Here is a 21,777-nt window from a genome sequence, read left to right on the forward strand (position 1 = left end):
ATTAGTTCTATTTAGTAAGAAAGACAATAACAGTTGTTTATTTAAGAGAATCAAACACAAGTAAAGTGAAAAAATTTGTCCTCGGCACAGTCCGATGAGCTATGTAAGAATATCAAGTTGATGATTAAGATTACAAGAGTTCAAAGGATTATTACAAAGATTGCGTGATTTTTTCGATCCCCTTCCTTTAGGCCACATTTCCATGCTATATACTATAATTTTAGTATCATCCGTACCATACACGTGTAGGTCAGGTTCTAGGAACTCATTCTTGTCCGATCCAACACCTCCCAGAACCTTCAACTAGCAGCTGTAAGGCTGCTTCACCACTGTTCAGGTATCACCTCCACATTAATGCGACCAGAGAATTAACTGGGGCGCATTTAATGTGGAGGTAGCAGCTTTTGTAGATATTTGTTGCATTCCTTATCTAATGTCCGAATTCTAATTGTGATGCAACCTTGAAGGATGTTCAGGATGATAAGATATTTCTACTGACATCAGATTTCTGTTTCCGAGATGACTTTTCTCCTCGGACATATTTTGGACTATTCTATTCAATCCTTATTTCCTCTTCTTATACCATTCCCATAATAACCTTATTTGACCATCCTCAAATTAGTTAATATCCTCGAATTGGGCGACAGGCCCAATCCGTACAGTTTTAATAATACATTCTGGCTAACTGGCCCCCATACTAATATATATATAAAAAAATACTCCATATGGAAGTATATGAGGCTTTGGTGAATTATCAATCATTTAGTTATTGTCGCCAAAATTTTGAAAATAAAATTTATATTATATAAACTCATGTTATATTCAAATTATATCATATCATATAGTTACTAGTTACTATATAATAAATAAATAAATAAATTCTTCTCAAAAAAAAAAAAAATTCTAATTGTATCAAGTAGATACTCTCTGAGCAAAGGTTGAGAGAAAATATATATAATTATATATAATACACATTGAATAATGACACCTAAAAAGGATACATTTTTAACCTTTATTTAACAATGTATATTTATAAGAGGATGCTATAACATACCAAGGACACCAAATAATTTCCACACCGGAGACCCATTTTTTATTCAGGAAAAAAAAAAAAAAAAAGCATCGAATAATTTCCCTCTTGGATTTTTGTACTGTATATTCTCTATACAAAATGAGATTCCCTTCACAATTGGTCCTAATATCCGGTCCAGAGCGTATGAAGCAAACTAAGGATATGTCCCCTTCTCTCACTCAACGTATTTGTCAAGAAAGATGAAATGACCAAATTACAATTCTTAAGGAATCATCAACGTACTGCTTAATTTTTATCCATCTTTTTTCATAGGAATTTTCATCCATCTTGTGCTTGTGTTTGTGTGCGTGTGTGTGTGTTTTTTTTTTTAATCTTAATTTTCTTTTATCTTAAATTTTTTTTATTCATAAGTTAATGTAGGGACACGATTTTTAACGACCTAAGGACGACATTGGGGTCGTATGTAAAGGGCCCGAACAATATGATTTGTAGAGAGTGGGTTTAGAAAGGCTTGCCTTTGGGCGCTGGATTTCGATCTGATCCCGGTTTCATGAGCGATCATACAAAGATGAGTTTGGACTGTATAGCTGAGCCTTGCATCAATGTAGTTCGAAAGGTTTGACTCCTCGGAATTAATCCGAGGAGCATTACATTCTCACCATGCCTCCTTTTTCTTTCTCCTCCCTCTGGGGGGCCTCCCCTCCCTTTTTAGCTATCTTTTCCCTTTTATACTAACATTCAATTCCCCTTCTTCATCTACGTGTCAGTTTCTCCTTGTTTGGGGCAATTACTCGTCCTGTCAATCCTCGCGTCAGAGTGGTTGGGAAAAGCTGGATAGTATGGTATGGGGTATGGGCTTGTCAGGTGTTGGGCTCCACGTTATGGTGTTGGCAGCTTTCTAGCTTGTACTGCTCTTGTACTGAGTTTGTCCTTTTTTTCAGGCGTTTTGTGAGGCGTTGAGCGTGAGGTTGTCCTCGGCTATATTATTGGGCCATCAAGGGTTCTCCTCATACCTCCTCGGTAGTAGGGCTCCTCAACTTGAGCTTTGAGCCCTTAATGTGAAGTGGGCCGAGATTCCAAATTTCAGGCCCCACAGTTAAGATTTTGAATTTAAGGGAAACACTACATTATAATTAAAATAATGTTAAGTATAATATTTACAATTATTAATGGGTATATAAAAAATATTGAAATAAAAATACTTGAAAAATTAGTAGGTCATTACTATCATACCATTTGGGTATCTCATAATTTCTGGTAAATTATTTGTATAGTGTTTAAAGATATAGTTGTTTGTTACTTTTATGTTGAATGTGTAACAAAAAGTTAAAAACAAGTTTTTTTTTTTTTTTTTTTTTTTTAATTAGAAATTATTTGTTAATTAAAAAAAAATTTTGAGGAAGCAAAAAATATAGGCAAAAATGCAAAACTCACCCTCTAAGTTTCATCACTTTTCATTTCAGTCCTTTAAGTTCCATTTATTCTCGATCAAGTCCACCTTTAACAATCTGTTAAATTTTGTCGTTATCTACATTAAAAACGCCATTTTGTCATTTTTAAAAAATTTTAATTTTAGTTTATTATTTTAAGAAAACGTTAATTTCAACAAAAAAAAAAAAAAAAACCCAAAAATTATACTAAGAAACGACGAACATCATTGTAGAACAAAATTGAATCCCTACCTCATGCCCCAGCCCAATACCGAGAGATTGAGAAAGAGAACAGGAGATACAGTAGTTGGGACCCATGAGTTCAAGATCAATGGGTACTCCTTAGCGAAAGGCATGGGGGTCAGAAAGTTCATCGCTTCCGATACCTTCGCCGTCGGCGACTACACCTAGGCCGTCTACTTCTACCCTGACGGCAAGAGCGGCGAGGATAACGCCGCCTATGTATCGCTCTTCGTTGCGTTGGCGAGCAAGGGTACCGATGTCAAGGCGCTCTTTGAGCTCACGCTTTTGGACCAGAGTGACAAGTATAATCACAAGGTCCATAGCCATTTCAATCGCATGATGGACGCTGGACCTTATACTCTCAAATATCACGGAAGCATGTGGTAATATTTGTTAATTGCTTTGTGATTTGATTGTGAAGGCAATTTTATGATTTGATTGATTGATGAATGAGCAATACAAAGTTTGGTTCTTTATGTTATAGTTTAAAATGGGTTTCCTTTAATTTTTTCAATTCCGGTGAGATTTTGTGGTATCTCCCGTTCTCTTTCTCAATCTCTCGGTATTGGGCTAGGGTATGGGGTTGGGATTCAATTTTGTTCTTCAATGATGTTCGTCATTTCTTAGTATAATTTCTAGGTTTTTTTTTTTTTTTTTTTTTGGTTGAAATTAACGTTTTCTTAAAACAAAAAATTAAAATTAAAATTTTTAAAAATGACAAAACGGCATTTTTAATGTAGATAACAGCAACATTTAACAGATTGTTAAAGGAGGACTTGATTGAGAATAAATGAAATTTAGAGGACTTAAATGAAAAGTGATGAAACTTAGAGGGTGAGTTTTGCATTTTTGGCAAAAATATAATACTACTTAAAGCAACACAACTTCATTTCACACTTTCTTAGTTTCTTTTGGTGAGTTTTTGAAAAGTTACATGCAGACCCATTAGGTCAATCTAACTCATCGCCTTCCTCTTACAATGGGAGAAAGTGCCATTTGGGGTATTGTTCATTAGCCCCCTTTGATGAAAAATAAAGGCACAGAAATAAAAGGCTCCCCTGACTTACTACCTTTGGGATTAAATGAGTCCCACCAGTGTGCTACTCCAGATACAGATCTGAAACCTAGTTTTCACAATCATAACTTGCTCATGACGCATATATGTTGCTTCACAATGTTGTTTATATGCCCATGAATGTGTTCTTAAGTGCATAAAAACATGCTGCATGATTATCAATGAACCTTATTACATGTAGGTATACGATGATGGCCACATGTTTTGTCATATTTTTCATCTCTCCAATTAGAAGGAATTCATAGGTGTTACAATCTTAATTGACAGTTTTTGTGCCCTCTCTCAACTTTGTTTCATCTATATCTAGGTATACAATGCTGGTCTCTCTCTCTCTGCCTGCATGTGCCTGTGCTGGTGCATGCATGTGTGTGTGTGTGTTGCAGGGGGTAGTATTGAGAGAAACACAGACCATTAAATTCATAATATCGCTGGAATTCATGAACAGATTCATTCGCTTTTAACAGCGTGGTATATATGGCGAACAAACATTAAGGAAGCATGAAAACTGATTGTACCGAGAATGAGGAAGAATGCATAGCACATGCAAGCATTATATCCTATAAAGAAGGATAGTTGTATGAAACTGTTCATGTTTGACCTGGCATAGAAGTAGATGCAATAGCCGAACATGAAAATGGCTGTTGAGCCCCCACACAACACCGATCTGCATCAAACAGACAATACACATAATCAATACATGGTCAAGTAAAGTGAAAATAAAGGAAAAAAAATTGCAACTCTTTTCTTTGATAAGGGAAGGTATAAGACTACACATATAGATAAAACCTAATCCAAGCTTCTTAAAATTGTATACAGTTTTTTTAATTTTAGTTGCAATGGGGATAAAGGGCAAGTCTAAGATTTCAAACACATCATCAAAGTGTTGGACTGCTGATGAGAAAGAGCCAGCATGAAGCAATAGAAAAACATCCCTTCAGATTTAAATTTAAACCCCTTAATATTACAGAAGGATACCAAAAATATAATTTATAGTAAACTGGACAGAGGCTTGTGCTACATTTAAAAATGAAACATTTGATGGCAAACGACAAATATGATATAGCCAGGTTCATTGTCATTTTCCCACATCTACATTAAAAAATTGGCTAATGTTCAAAATTTGGACAAAATACTGATATCTACCCAAATAAATGTGTAGAAAAGTCCATTGTTATTTAAGTTTGATTAACCTCTTTGTCCCCAAAAATATTAGACCCATTTTTTCTAAAAGTAACAGAATTAGACCTTTTTTCTGATGAATTTTTACCCCATTTTAATAATCTCCATTTATTAATTTTAGGTTCACATATCCTCATAGTTTTTGAAAATTCAAGATCTTCCCATGCACAAAACATTCGAATGAAATAAGTTAAGAGCATCTCAAAATGAATAAGTAAACTTAAAATGAAAAAAATTCATAGATAGAAGTGCCTCTTTGTTGTGTATTGCATGTGCAAGAGAACATACCTCCACCACCATGCATGGTCTTCCACAGAAAGCTGAATATATGTTAAACCAACACTAATCATTGCAGTTAGAATGACGAGGATGACGAAGGTGATGAATAATATGCCAGGAAGAGTACATATTTTGTAGCCCCACATGCTTGCATACAAGTGGTGTAACTCAAGGACAATTGCACTAAAGGATAAAAGACCAGCAATAAACATTTGACAAGGTGTTTTCCGGTACCAAGCTAATGGTGGAATCTCTCTTGGGTATCGTTTTGTAGCACAGGGTGCCTCAAATTCAGACCTATGACGGTATCCAAAAACCCCACCAAAGGCAAGCAATGGAATACCAACACATGGACATACAAGAAGAATCACTGTAATGGTGCCAAATGGAAGTGCAGCTGTGGCCCCTAAACCTGTGGCAACTATATTAAGAATGAGCACTGTCACAAGCAATGGGCCCAGGTACAGCAACCCAGCAAGACGAACACTCCATTCCTGGAAATTGCATTATTTGTGTCACAAGGATAACAAGTTAAAACACCAGTCATTAAAATATATGAAGAATTACATAAATCACCTACCCATCCATTCTCAGCAAACTGATTGTGGAAAGAAGAAGCAGTGTACCCCGCAATCACAGATGTAATTGTATATATCCAAACAAGAGATGCAAGCAGTGCTCCACGATTGTATGGATAGAGGACACCAAGAAATGCTAGGCCAAATAAGATGAAAACCCTGAATGGAAAATGCAGATATAATTTGAAAGAAAAGTTAAATGTTTATAACCTCAAGTCAAGATATTGAAAAATTTATTAGTCTGAGTCACATAAGTGGCCTCTGCAAATTTATGACTGTATGTTAATTGTTAAGTGCTGAAGCACCACCTTTGTGTCCCTATCACAATCCACTAATATACGTCCTAGCCTGTAACACCATCCAATATCGTACTAGTTCAGAAACCAGGCGCAATATTGCAATAATTTTTAAAATTTGCTTCTTTGGTTACATATAACTATGTGTGTGTATTTTGGTTGGTAAGTGGCACATGCACCCATGTTGTTTGAATACACTAGAGTCATTTGAGCTAAAGCTCATTGGCAGAATATATATATATATATATATATGCTGAAATGCAAATTACACTCTTTATGTGTTGGGTCTATTTTGATTTTGGTTCTTGAAACTATAGCTTTGAAACGTTAATACAAAGAATAAAGAAAAAGTTCAAAAGTGTCTTACAGAGTCAGCAGCTGGGTACCAGTGCCCAAGACAGCACAAAACAAGGACAAGTTTGGAGGAGGTCTAAATACATCACCATGAATGTATTTCCAACCAACCTCCTTATCTTCTTCTTCATCCCCATCAGCACATCTGCAAGACATATGCAAGAGATTAGACCAACAAAGTAAAATGACCAGCTTAATTACTACCCTCAAACAGAGAAAAATAAATAGTGAAATTACTTCCTCATATCATTCTTGAGACGCCGCATAAAAAGCAAGGTAAGCAATCCCATCAAGAGTACAATAATTACAACTGAATTAATGAACGAGAACCAATGGATTTGCTGGCGGATTGGCACTAATGAAGCCCTCGAATATTTTCCCATCCTGTCCTTGAATTTAGTTGAGCTCTCATTCCAGATAACCGAATAAGTGAAAGAAACATCAATTTCAACATCTTCAGTTATATCCACGACATGATTTGGATCGCTAAAAGCACGTACTTCTATGACCTGGTCCCCATTGTAAAGAACATCAAACTGAACATGTTTGAAGAGATAGTACTTGGGACCCTTCTCACCAAGTATTCCACTCTCCTGTTCAACTTTCCCAATGAACCCCCACAATGGAAGATCATCATAATACATCTGGAAGTAAAAATCATCAATGACAGCACCCCTGAACTCTGCAACTTCAGCAACTTTAAACTTCTTTTGGCACAGGGTCTCCCTGGTTTTGTCCACCCGAAATTTTAACTCGTATAAAGCATTGGTTAAGCGATCACCATTCAAAACTTCCCCAAAGGATTCCTTCTTCGGAACTAACGGATCTGCAAATTGCAAATAAAAACCAACAGTCCTACATGCACATGTGAATTTAAATCAAACTGATTCATAGCAAAATATGATTGGGTATTGGACATAGCAGAGAAAGAAAAATCATAAATACTCGCCATCGAGCTATAGCTCAACTGGCACTTCCTTCTCCTATAATAATTAGTTCAAGGGTGAGGTCATGGGTTTAAGACACACTAGGTTCATGTGTAATCACAAATACTAACACCAGTTGAATATTTTCTGATAAGCAGTGCACTTTAATGTTGTTATAAACTGATGTGGCTAGATGCAGTGCTGTCAAATGAAAAGCGCACATTGTAGTCTTTGCGCGAAAAAAATCATGAGGTTATGGCCATATGATACACTTTAGATTACAACTTAGTGAACACTAAAAAAAAATCAGTATTTGACAACGCAGCTCAACCATGCAGTACCTTATTGGTTTCATTAAATTCAACATTCAGTTCAAAAAAACAGTACAGTTGAATGTGTAGAAAAGAAATATATGCAAAATTTAAGAAATGGGCAAACCTGGTCGGCAAAATGGCAAGTCATAATAGTAGTAGGTCTCACTGCGAGCGATGACAGAAATCACAAAATTAACAACAAAATATATATATTAAGAGATGATGATGATGAAGAAGAAGAAGTGGAGGATTAGATTACCTGGGATTGTTGAGGGGTCCGACTTTGTTGACGAAAAAGGGGACGGGATCTCCTACATTGTAGCGATGGTTGTTTGGATTAGCTGTGGCTGAATGGACTATGAAGCTTAGGGCTGACAAGAGCACTGTAAGGACAATGATTTCCGAGGTTTTACTCATAATAATAATCATAGATGAAGACAGAAGCTAGAGAGAGAGAGAGAGATTCGAAATTCCGATCTTCAATCTGGGAAAGTTGGAGGTCAGGTGAGGCAAGACTAGTAGACAACCTTGTTTTTGACTTCTTTACTCTCCTGTTGTTCAATGTCTAAACGACCCCGTTTCCTGAGATTTCCAGATTTGTTTAATTCAAACGACTTTATTACGGAAAGTTATTAGGCATTCCAATCGGTGCTCTCTTCTTTTACATCTAATCTATGTGAACCCATCATGAGAGTTTAATTAATGTGATCCACTAAAATGTGAGGGACCTCATGGGAGGAAGCACAACGGCATTGTACTCTCAAAATACCTAAAATTTACTCATTTATTAGATTAGTTTTATAGAATAACTAAGCCTTATTCCACAACTTGGTGTGTAACCACGGTGGCACTGACTTAATACATTTCTCTTAATTAGAGGTCCCTTTACTATTTCTATTTTCATGGGATGTTGTATACCACCATTATATAAAATAGGAAAATGTTAACGAGTGCCTTTAGAGTACTAGTTAAGAATCCAATTAAAGAAAGTTTTTATGGGAAAAGAAAAAAAAATAATTAATATTTTGACAATTTTTTTCATTTTTCATAAAAATGATATTAAAACTTTCCTGAAATGAATTCTTAGGACACTCGTTAGCATGACCCTATAAAATAATATATCTATAAGTAGCATGTGCTCATAAAAATGTTGGAATGGCATATAGTTGTCATTCTTGCAATATATGGGTCTCATAAGACCGAACAATACTTAGTCCAAGAACACTGCTTCAGATTCTCACAAAAGGGGTGGGCCCATGGTGGGACCACATGTTGTGCCCACCCCCTTTATGAGAGCTCGGAATAGTGCTCCAGGATTATTTAAGTATTTTCCCACAAGACCTAACACTCTAACAGATATAAAAAGTTTGCTTCATATAATACGCCAATCTATTTAATGAGACCTTTTCTTGTTAATAACCTTTCTTTTTATGCTGGCTGTGAGAGAAATTTACTTTGTCATTCAAGTTTAGCATTTGAAATTTAAATCATGGCACACCAATTCCTTTTATGAATAATATCTTAAAAACATTAGCAAATTATCCCCAAAAAATTTGCCAATTGGTTGGTGATGAGCACGGAAAAGACCTTAAGTCACTAGCAAGCCATCAAAGAAAGATAAGTAACCGCTTAAACACATTCAAGATATTCAACGACAACCATTACTCAAATGCCTTAAACTCCTATCAAGACAATGACCATTGCATTTAGGGTAAAAATCACCTTCAATTATGTAAAAGAAGACATTTATGGGCACAACAATTACCTAAATCACCTATAAAAGGGACAATTTGCCTCACTTGCTGTGGTATGAAAAAAATACTACAAAAATACTATCTACATACAAAATACATGGTTGGACAAAACTTAGATACAGCACCTTAAGTGATGTTCCTTAGGTTCTCCTCTTAAGATTCAACCATGTGGCTATTTAACTAAGAAATATACTTCTATCCCACGAGAAAAAAATCTACATGACAAAATATTAAAGAGAGAACCTAAAAAACAGTACCTAAGTCTTGCTCATACATGGTTTGATATTAATTTAAGCATTGGAAGCTCTCCACCAGGGCACACCCTAATGGTCTCTTTAAATCAATTTTCTTTTTCTTACAGATCCTAACAGACTGTTAAAAGCTATGGATTGGACAAATGACCCAATTGACGATCTTTAACATAATCAGTTGGGTTTTAAATGTCTTTTCATATGGAGGAGTTCATTGACTTTCTTCACATTCTCTTTGGGGCTAGTTTAGCTATGTTGAGCTCTTTATGATTTTTGTTGAGCTCTTTATGTTTTTTTGCAAGCTATATTGAACACATGAAAGCTATTTGCATGCTAAAGTTGACTAACTGAATTGTGATAATACAGACTTTGTTTTTGGCAAGTCACGTGTCTCAGGAATAACATGAGAACAATTTGTTTTTGGATAGAGGCTGTAGCAATCACATGCGTAGAGATAAAACAACTAATAATTACTGAGTTAGATGAGATGTTTCATCGGTGAAATTTGGAAATATAAGTAACAATTTAAGCACATTCAATATATTCAACGACGACTATTACTCATAGGCTTTAAACTCTTATCAAAACAATGACCATTGTACTAAGGATAACAATCACTTCCAATTATGTAAAAGAAGACATTTATGAGTACAACTACTACCCAAGTCACATATAAATGGGACAATTTGCATCACTTGCTAAGATATGAGAAAAATGCTACAAAAATACTATCTACATACAAAATACTACATGATTTGATACTAACTTTAGTATTTGAGGCTCCCCATCGGGGCACACCCTGGTAGTCTTTTCGATAAGCTTTCTTTTTTATATAGATCCTAACAGTCCGTTAAGAGTTATGGATTAGATAAGTGACCCAACTGATGATCTTTGACATCATCAGTTGGGTTTTATATGTCTTTCCATATGGGGGACTAGGAATTCATTGACTTTCTTTGTCTTCTCTTTGGAGTTGTTTTTTTTTTTTTTTTTTTTTTTTTTTTTAGTACATAGTAATACTTATTAGAACACACACGAAAATAGTAATACTAGTTTAGCTCTTTATTATTTTTGTTGAGCTATTTATGTTTTTTTGCTAAGCTACATTGAACACATGAAAGCTATTTGCATGCTAAAGTTGACTAACTGAATTGTGATAATACAGACTTTGCTTTTGGCCAGTCACATGCCTCAGGAAAAACATGAGAATAATTTGTTTTTGGATGGAGGCTGTAGCAATCACATGCTTAGAGATAAAACAACTAATAGTAATTACTGAGTTAGATGAGATGTTTCATTCATGGGTGAAATTTGGAAATATAAGCGTCGCCTTCAGGAAATAAAGGGTACAATATGCATCAAGTTAAAACGATGGGTCTCACACTTACATTTCACATGTATTCAATGTATCTAGCCACCAGCTTTAATGAAAACATCTCTAAGTATTGGGCAACTTTCAGAGAGATGCTACAACATACACATTCACAACGGAGCATGTACTATTCAGTGATGCCCATGCTAATAGTAAGAGGACCAATAACACAATTAACAAAAGTAAAAATGTCTTCTAATGCAACATGAAAAACGATGACCAGAAAAATGTGAAAAATGGTAAGATGCACCTCACATGGCTTGACCTATTATTTTATGACATCATGAATTGATGCATGTTAGCATATTTGGATGGTATGGCTATGGCAAAATAGATCTATCAACATCTTTAAGGAAAGTAGTTCCCAAGGTCTAATGCGATCTATGGGGTATGGAATTTAAATCTCATGGCTAGCATTCTTGGGCCATCCTCAAAGAATTCATTCTCTATAATTAAATGGTGTGTATAGGATAGTGAAATTTCTTATATCCGGTAAAATACTCATGTGCTTGATGAGCTATAAACACCCATTTTAGCAAGAAAATATATCCTAAGGGAAAAAATGCATCAAAGTTCAACTCTATGCGCGATGTCAAATCTAATATAGAAAAGAAATCAAATTAAACGTTTTTTTTTTGGGTAAGAATATGTTGATTCGATCTACAAATAATTATCAAAGAGAATATAAATCACTTACAGATTCATAGTGAGTGAGCCGGCAAGCAACCATGCCATGATTAAGTTAGTAGTATTTTTTTTTTTTAGACTCGACAAGAATAAAAAGATTATTCAAATCTTTCCATATCTATAACAGAATAATATCCTATTAGACGGTCACAAGAGATAACTCTCTCATAGCATCTCTAGCAAGAAGATGCTTTGTGTTTTACAACATACATAAATAAATAAATGTGGGTTCCAGTTAGCTCAACTGGTAAAGTTTCTGATGATTGTATAAGAGATCTGGAGTTCAATCCCTGCCTACACCAAAAACCGATTGGTGTCTTGATCTGATAATAAAAAGCTATCATCAGGAGTGAACGTCATAGGTTGAAACTCTCTCAAAAAAAATAAATAAATAAAAAGCAGCAAAGCATATGGCATATTTAAAGGCAACTGCTTTGCTTCACATGATTCACAGGACATTGCAAAGTCATTTTAAGTAATTTTACCACACAGCTTATTCTATTCTCCCGGATTTTGGGTGGGTCATGTACAATACATACGGTACCCGTTGAACTCTCAAACCCTCCAAAAAACGACCAAAACCACTTCATTTTCATTCTCTCTCTCTCTCTCTCTCTCTCTCTATAGGGTGGCGGATCTCTCTCCCATTGTCACGCCTGCGATCAAGCTCTTCTTGACTCACTTTTCCTTTATCAAAATCCCACCTTTCTTCTCATTTCTTACTCTTATCATTGCAGCTCTTTCATTGCTATCTTATCCTCAGGTATGCAGTAATCACTGAGATTCATTTTTACTTCCACAGCTTTTTTTTTTTCTTTTAAATTTATTTGAAATGCGTATGATCTATATCATTTTGGATGTAATAAGTACTTTTCTTGAATTCCTATGAATGCCCAGATGCTGAATTTTGATTTTTTTTTTTTTTTTTTTTTTTTTTTTTTTTTTTTATGGGTTTTCGTAGTTAGATTTTGGGTTTTTTTCATTTATTCTGAATTATGCTGAAGCTTACAACTTTTGAATCTTTTAGGCAAAACCCATTTACTTATGATCTTTTTTCTTTTGTTCCTTGATTTTGGTTTCAGGATCCCATTAAATTTGGTGTGCTTATAGGTTGTTTTCTCTGTTGGGTAGCTTTCCTGTTTGTGGATCATTGCATTGGTGAAGAAGATATTTGCTGTGGTTTCAAAGGTTTATGACTTTATGGTGTTTTGTGAAAGATTTGGCGGTTTGCTTCTTGGAAATTAAGCAATTTCCATTTGTTTGATCTTTTTTGTGGGAAACCCAGGTTGTGGATTTTTGTTGTTGATTCATTTGTTTGTTTATCTTTGAGTTATGGAGGATCTTCCTGTTGAAGTTGTTGGGAACATACTATCCAGGCTAGGAGCCGCCCGAGAGGTAGTGATAGCCTCTGCAACTTGTCGTAAATGGCGAGAAGCTTACCGCAAACACCTTCACACACTGTCATTCAATTCCACTGATTGGGCTGTTTACCGTGATTTGACCCCTATTCGGCTAGAAATCTTGATAACTCGAACGATATTTCAAACCACGGGATTACAAGGTCTGTCAATTCTGATGGATGATGTTGATGTGTTCTCAGCTTCCGCTGTCATTGCATGGCTTATGTATACCAGGGAAACATTGCGCAGATTGATTTATAATGTTCGGACTTCTCCAAATGTAAACATTCTTGAAATATGTGGCAGGCAAAGGCTGGAATCTTTGTTGCTGGCCCATAATTCCATTACTGGGGTTGAACCCAATTTTCAAAGATTTCCTTGTTTGAAATCCCTATCTTTAAGTTGTGTCAGTATTTCAGCATTGGATCTGAGTCTTCTCCTCACTGCCTGCCCAAAGATTGAAACCTTGGAACTTGTGGATCCAGAGATTGCAATGTCAGATGCACAAGTGACAGTTGAGCTGACAAGTCCCACATTGAAGAGTATATATGTCGAAGGAATCAGTCTGGACAAGTTTATATTGGAGGCTGATAGTATTGAGTGCTTGCACTTGAAAGATTGTGCCCTCGAGATTTTCGAACTCATTGGAAAGGGGACCTTGAAGCACTTCAAGATTGATGATGTTAGTGTGTTACATCTTGATATTGGCGAGCTTGTAGAAAATCTTGAGATTGTAGATATCAGCAACTTCACAATTATATGGCCAAAGTTCTACCAAATGATCTCAAGATCATCAAAATTACAGAGGCTTCGCCTTTGGGATATGGTGTTTGATGAAGAGGATGAGATTGTGGATTTGGAAACAATTGCTGTTTGTTTCCCACAGCTGAGTCACCTTTCATTGAGTTATGACTTAAGAGATGGAGTGCTTCACTATGGTTTGCAAGGGTCTTCTCACTTGGTGAATGTGACTGTGTTGGAGATTGGTTGGATTGTAATCAATGATCTATTCTCACATTGGGTTGAGGGGCTGCTAGAACGATGCCCAAATCTTAAGAAGTTGATTATTCATGGGATTATTTCGGAGGCAAAATCACATGATGAATGCCAAATTTTGGCCAGATTTACATCTTCCATTGTTCAGCTCATGAGAAAGTATTTGCATGTTGAGGTGCAGTTTGAGTATCAGTAGAAATCTGCAAAATGCAATAATTGAAATATTTTTGGTTCTGATTTGATGTGTATAGGCACATACACAGGTATATTTTACAGCATAGAGCTGGAACATCTTTTCATGCCTTACAAATGATAGCTCAAATTTCTTCAATTTTCTTCAACAAAGTAACTTATTTTCCAATCACTTTGTTTTGATTTTGCTTAATTGCAAAGAACAACTCCCCTCTCGTCAACCTCCAACATGTGTTTCTTTGATGATTTGTGTCCTGTTTAATCCTTTGTCATTTGTGAAGTTGCTCCATGTGTGTGTCCAAATGACGCTGATTAAGTTTCACAGGCATCTCTAAAGCTTGATCTTGAGGTTTTGTAATATTTTTATAATTGAGAATGTGGATCTAATTATAATGTTTTCATTAAGTTATTCACATAACTACAATAGAAAGCAAGTTATTTTTGTGTATTTAAGTCGCTAACACAATAACTACTTATTACTAGGGGGAAAATTGCATATGAGGCATAGCTTTAAGTTTTATGATGATTAGTTTTAAGAAAAATAACATAAAAAGTATCAAATTGTAGAGTAAAATGGAAGGAAGATGTGTGGTAATGTGTTTGTTTATTAGTAGAGAAATAAGTCATTGGCTTATATTGGTTAGTAAATGAGATGGAATGGCTCATATCTGAATACGGTATCAGAGCAGGCTTATGGCACTAATGTTTTGCTGGGATCCTTAGTATCTGTCTAATAATGACATTTGCAACTTATCCAAGAAATTAAAAAAATAAAAATAAAATAGTTTGGGTAAAAATTTACGTTTGGTATGGATTCTCCTTGAGGGATTTGGAGGTAATAGCCCGTTCAAAGTAGAGTATTAGGCTAGGAGATAGGACTCCCTATAATTGAGAGGCTTTGAATTTTCTTGTCATTGGTTGAAGGGAAATTGAGGGCATTATTATGCCCAGGGAATTCCATTACTGGTTGCTCTGCTTTGTATTGATAATTCATTGTACTTTATGCTACGAATGACTACTATTTATTTAATTGATTCAATTGCATCATTTGCTTGATTTTCCAGAGTTTCTAAATTCACTTGACATTCATAATTGTCTTAGGTTGGTTTATCCGAAGTATTCATCGTTGTACCTTGAATATTAAAACTCACAATTATTCTTGTCTCCTTTCCTAATGTTGGGGGGGGGGGGGGGGGGGTGGATCTAGTGATCTACTATTACAAACCCTTTTTTCTTTTCTTTTTTTGTCTTCAGTTTTTAATGTCAGTACTTTTTTCTAGTTACATCTGCCATGGGGCCTTATTCTCTATGCATAGATTTGCTGCAGCATTGTGTGCGGTCATTTGTGGGCTCACATATTTAATCCTCTAAATCAGCGAATAAGGTTTAGTTCAATGATACTTCCTCCCCCCTTACAAATGGGGTGGAGATTCCTAGGTTCAAGACCCATTGGATGCATGTGTAAGTGTCCGATAAAATAAGAATTTATTTCGTCCTCTAAATCCAATGGTCAAGATGACCAATTATGTCGTAAAACCTAGATCTTTGTGGCATGGCTGAGATCTTGATTGCTGGTCTGTCGGTCAACGTAGAAACAATTGTTGTGTGATGCAAAGAAAAAAGGAGGAACAAGAAATAGAATTTAAAAATGCTTCTTTGAATAATGCAACAACCTGAAATTTTAATATGATGCCCTCTTAGAATAATGAAGAAATGGATCATCTGTCTATTTTGCTTGCTATTTTCAGTTGGCGGAAATCTGCCAATTATTGATTGAGGGACTAGAAATTGTAGATGGATTGATTGGTAGTGCCTCTGTTCTCTGCTATTGCATTTAGAAAAATATTATGTGGATGGTGGCTGTTAAAAGACAAACTGGAAACTATACCAACCTCTGAATCAATGGAGAAGCTTATGGTTAGAATTGCATGCACTTCTTTATACAAACATGTATTCCTAGGATAAAATTCATTGAAAGATCAATGATCTTGGAATTATTTTAGGGTCAAGAGCATCATGAGAGACTGAGAGTTCTGTATATTCATATTATGAATTTAATATGGATTGAATTATTTGCAGAACTTTTTGTCATAGGATGCAATAAATATGTTTCAATGTCATTCTTACTATAAGAAATGAGGAACTTAGTGGTACTGAGCCCAGACATACGACTTCATTATTAAGGTGGAACATGAAGGAGATCTGCTGACCTCTGTCCTGGTATATAGATGAGTAAGGCTGGTTATGGTTTTTTCAGTGCAAAATTGCAAATCCTCTTTCCTGTTTCTCTATCGTCTTAAATAAAACAGTTCTGCCAAAAACCTGAGCTGTGTTTCTTGAATTTGTGTCATTAGCCCACTCTAAGCAGCGATTCCTATGTTCATTTTTTCCTCTTTTTTATGTTTTGTTTTAATAGATTACCGTAAGCATTAGTGCTATGATACAAGTTGGTCTTCTTTTTGCAAGCAATGTGAGCTCCTTTATAATATTAATTTGCAGTGTGTTCTATAACTATTCTCTACATGTATCTATAGTTATTTGAGTGTGTAGTTAATTGTCAAAGCCATTCCATAGTGTTGGCATTGAGAGCCTAGCCAGTATGTTTAAATGTACCTTTGAATCTTGCTACATCGTAATCTAGCTTGCAAGCCATGTATCACAGCTAAATCAAGCAGCATTGTTTCTTTCATTGATTGTCCTGTGAGTGGCTTGCTTTACTTATTTTCTGAAACAGTAGGATGCAAGGGAATCCATTTTGCTTGCCTGTTGTGTAACCTTTAATATTTCCTGGCGTTACAATGGTGTCCATAAAAAGCAAATGTTACCATGTTATTTATTCTGTTAATCCATGTTGTAGCTATTGGAGGCAAGTGTAATCAAATATGATTCTCAGTTGTTTTCATGCATCATGGGGAAGTTAGACCTAGGGTAGAGTGCTTGCATTCTAGCTCTAAGGTTCTGAGCATACATGTTACTCTTCCTTGGCTATTGGAAGCTTTTAATTAGTTATTTGTTGAACAAAGGTGAAGACATGAGCGGATGTAGGATAGACTTGTAGACACACTAACTGAAATGAGACAGTATAGCTGGGTTTTTAGAGGGTTGATTGGTAGCCAAGGTGAGGGGAAAGGTGGTGGTGACTTTAGATGAGGAAGGAAAGGTCTTGTTGCTTGAATTCACTCAAGAAAAGATTGAATCTTGATGTCCCTTTAATTGTTGGAAACCAAAAGTAAAGTTGCAGGGAACTAGAAGCTACTTGCAGGAAATCTGTGCAATACTGGTTTATATATGGTGGAACAAAAGAGCTGTAGTGTGGGGTTCAAAGTAAACCAAAAAAAGGGGATTAAGAGGCCTATGGACTGATGATTTTTGACTATGTAATTTTGGTGAGCAAGCATATGATATGTGGGTGTGTTTGGTGGATGAGAGAGAGAGAGAGAGAGAGTGTGTGTGTGTTTATGGTTGTACCTACCTTGTATAAGGGCTTGTGTTAATCTGGAATAGAACCAGAACCAAAATGGATGAACTTTTTAAAATGAACAATTTGCAAACTGTAAGGCTGAGTCCTCTAGAGGTAAATTAACGAATTAGTTATATACATATAAACATGTTCATAGTAAGGCCCGGAAAATTGATTTGTTGCCAGCCTGGTGACTGAGTAGCTATTTTATTGCTGGAGAGTAATTCTTGATTTATTAATTTTATACGAGTTCTTTTTTTTTGATTGTATATTGTGGAACTGTTTGATTATAGTTTTGTTTGTTTGTGATCCATAGGAAGGGGGAATAGGAGATTCGAACTAATGATCTCCATTTCACGAGGCATGGTCCCCAACCGATTTTGAATTATAGCGTTAATATATTTGTATGAGTTGATTCTTCATCTGATGTAAATTTATTTGAATTTTTACTGAAAGTAGGTTAAAAAAAATATACCTACGTAAAAAAAATGAAGTTTTAAAAAACCATGCATAAACAAAATAAACTAAAAGCTAAACAAAAAAGTTGGTGGCAAACGAAAACTTGGAAGTCGAAACATTGTACTTTGATCTTAATTTATATATGTGATTTGATCCCACTGGCATTGAAAAGGACTTTGTGCTCGGCTTTGGTATGGTGTTCCATCACTGCCTCCTTAATTGTTGTTCATTTCTTATTGGATTATCCCAAAAACTTGTTTTATGTGAGCGTATAACTAATTAATTTGCTGTTCATGTTACTGCTCACTTTTATTCATTTTGAATCTTTGATGAACGCAAAACATTCCTCATTTTAATCAATGCAAACAGCTTCAATGCTTTATTTTATTCTATTTTTTTGGGTGACGACCAAATTGAATGTTATAGAATTAGAAAACTAATATCCTTCTTTACGTTGCATGACAGTAGCTTATGCTCTTGCATTCCTTGTATTATCACCTATTGGTGATGTACCAAACAAGTACGGTTTTTCTTTTTCTTTTTTTTGAGAAAGAAGTACGGTTTTTCAGTTGTGTTGGTTTTTGCATTTGATATCTGTGAACTACAACTACATGGGCTTTCTCTAATCACCAATTACAAATGAAAATCCAGCATTCTACCTCATTCATTTCAGAAGTCAGCATTTATAACAAACTACAATTTGTTTTTATTGTGCTTTTGCAATTTAGTCCCTAAACATTGTTAGGCCCGTTAATTATTATGTTTAATTGTTTTAGTGATCAAGCTGGGTTCAAGGGTCAAATTAGTCAGTTTTGAAATATCTTGGACCTTGTTAGCATGATCCTAAACCTCCGGATATGTTAATGAAATTTGCCCTTTTGTTTATTAAAACTCACTTGGAAAAAAAGGAAAATTATAATTGATTCCATTACGGTTTTTTCTAGTCACAATTTAGTAATTTAGTTCACAAACTTTCAACCAGTACATTTTAACCCCCTAAAGTGGGGGTGTGCAGGTTGTGCAGCCAACCTACCAAAACTAACTTGACCCAATCTAATCCACTGGGTTAAGTTGGTTTTTAGGGGTTGGTGGGTTGGGTTGGGTTGGGTTATATAAATTATTTTAATAGTGGATTGGGTTGAGTTCAGGTCATAACAATCACACACTTGCCTAACTCGACCCGACCCACACACATATATATATATATATATATATTTAAAAATATATTATATATTATATAATTAATAATTTTTTATTTAATTTTTCCCCTATTTGGCTCTTCTTTTATAAAACCTAATTACCTAGTAAACCCTAACAGTCTTAGTTCTCTCTTTGCTGCATCCCACTCTCACTCTCCCACTCCACTCATAATTGTTTATAATTGAGTTGGGATATTAGTTCATGTATATTTTGTTTATCAACTTAGTTGGATATATTTTGTTTAAAACTAAGTTGAAATACTAGTTCATGTATATTTTATTTATCAATTCAAGTGGTAAGTGAGATATATATATATATATATTTTTTTTTATTGCTCGATTTAATAATAATAGTAATAAAAAAAAAAAAACTATATAACCCATGGGTTCAACCCAACACTACCCGATTCATGTGGATTGGTTGGGTTGTGTTGGATTTTTTTAACCCATCATGGTGGGTTGGATCAAAAGTTCCTCTCAACCCAACCCATGCACACCCCTACCCTAAAGTTTGACTAAAATGAAGCTATTAGGATGTGTAAAAGTTAACCGATTATGCATTTCTTAGACAAACATAATACCTCCTTCTGGTTTGCCCCAATTAATTATTAGTCCCTCAAGTTTTTTTCAATTGCTATATTTCGGTCCCCAAAAGTTTGGATCAAAATGAAATCGTTCGAAAATAATTGTTACACATGTATTTACATAAGTGAAAAAACAATTGAAATCGTGATTTGAAGTCACGATTATATAATAACACTGCTCTTTTATTTTACCCCAAACTTTAGGGGGGTCAAGAGGTAACAATTGAAATTTTGTGAACTAAATTATGATAGGGCTAAATTGGAATGAATGGGGGTAAATTGTAATGTCTCCTTAGAAAAGAACACTTTGTACAAACGATTAAAATGGTCATGCAGGTTGGCTCTGGAAAACATTCTGCCAGTCTGGTTATCAATATGTTATTTGAACTCTAATCATAAATGTAATTTAATTCATAGACCATTCGAACTTTGGGAATCATTTGGTGTCTTATACATTGAATTTAGCAGGTAGAGAAAGATTTTGGCTATAATCTAAGGTATTATTCCTTCTATAATTATATAAAGATAACATGGGATTCCCACATATTATCAACCTATACTATACCGAGTGTCTGATTTGGTTGTGTCTAGGGTGTCCTGAATTAGGCACTTGACTATTTAATTAAACCTAATCCAACATGTGAATATTTCAGGAGTGACTAAATTGCATGGAATAGACTCTGGTTATCATTACTCGTTGAAAATTTTGTGATTGATTTGGATGTAGAGTTAAAAGTTGGGGAAGTTGTCACATTTTTCAAACAAAAACCTATACTGGGTATCATTTCAGTCTTGACTAATCATAATTTCTCACTCTCATCTGGGGTCCATTGCTAATCATTGGCTGGCATGATCTTTTCTCCTTGGTGATAGGTCAACTACACCATGATCCATCTTAAACCAGCTTCTCTTACATTCCAGATAAATTTTGCAATTGCCGCTTACCTTTTAAGAGCAAACATTCTGATACACTTACAAACTGAGACACGCAAAAGTGGTATTAGAAACAAATTTAGAATAAAAATGCAAGTTGGTTTGGATTTGAAGCAAATTTATTATTAGCAAAAACAATTAATATTATATGCTTTAGTTCCTTGCTTAGATAACAAGCAATGGCTTAACCCAGTTAATCAAAATCCAAGAAGGCATAATTAATACTAGGATTTGATCAAGACGAATCACCTTTCTAGAGAGCAGGAAAATAACTCATAAAGAAGTACAGTTTTGATGAAATGCAAGATCCATGGATACTGTAATCTAAGAGTCTCTCAAAATGTGCCATAAGAAGAACATGTTGTAAGGTTTATTGGGAACAAAAGTTGCAGACTTAAAAAAATATTTTTACCTAATCCATGAACGTTTCTATATTAAAAATAAATAAATAAATAAATAAAAAACCCTTTTTTTAGGCCAATCATTGGCAGCATAAAGGAATAATTGGTAGAAGGCATATTATTTGCGAAGGTAGTAGATGAGCACAACATAAAATATTTGCAGCCACCTCTTAATGAGAAAGATCATAAGTCCATTCACTTAAAGTCTCTCTCTCTCTCTCTATCTTTTTATCTATATATTACTCAATAATGCAGGTCATGAATAACTAAAATACTTAATTAGTCTTGAAATGAAATAATTAATCTTTCCATCTCTTTCTGTACCTTTTGTTTTTAATACAAATTAGTAAGACTTTTTTACAAATAAGTATGCAATTTAACA

At 34.9% G+C, this 21,777-nt stretch overlaps 2 protein-coding genes across 2 annotated transcripts; one reads left to right on the forward strand and one right to left on the reverse strand.

Annotated features, from left to right (window-relative positions):
• Positions 1-4,173: 4,173 nt before the first annotated feature.
• LOC126721556 (transmembrane 9 superfamily member 5) lies at positions 4,174-8,344 on the reverse strand. The gene is made up of 7 exons (XM_050424610.1): positions 7,967-8,344; positions 7,832-7,872; positions 6,705-7,293; positions 6,481-6,612; positions 5,820-5,976; positions 5,249-5,733; positions 4,174-4,445 (listed from the first exon to the last, which is right to left on the reverse strand). Exons 1-7 carry the CDS (start codon positions 8,134-8,136, stop codon positions 4,229-4,231), a joined length of 1,791 nt encoding a protein of 596 aa, XP_050280567.1. The 5' UTR covers positions 8,137-8,344; the 3' UTR covers positions 4,174-4,228.
• Positions 8,345-12,237: 3,893 nt separating this feature from the next.
• LOC126721567 (F-box/LRR-repeat protein At1g67190) lies at positions 12,238-14,807 on the forward strand. The gene is made up of 2 exons (XM_050424616.1): positions 12,238-12,534; positions 12,854-14,807. The coding sequence occupies exon 2, from the start codon at positions 13,104-13,106 to the stop codon at positions 14,361-14,363; it is 1,260 nt and encodes a 419-aa protein (XP_050280573.1). The 5' UTR covers positions 12,238-12,534; positions 12,854-13,103; the 3' UTR covers positions 14,364-14,807.
• Positions 14,808-21,777: the final 6,970 nt, after the last annotated feature.

The sequence above is a fragment of the Quercus robur genome, chromosome 1 (genome assembly GCF_932294415.1).
Source record: "Quercus robur chromosome 1, dhQueRobu3.1, whole genome shotgun sequence".
Classification (NCBI taxonomy): Eukaryota; Viridiplantae; Streptophyta; class Magnoliopsida; order Fagales; family Fagaceae; genus Quercus; species Quercus robur.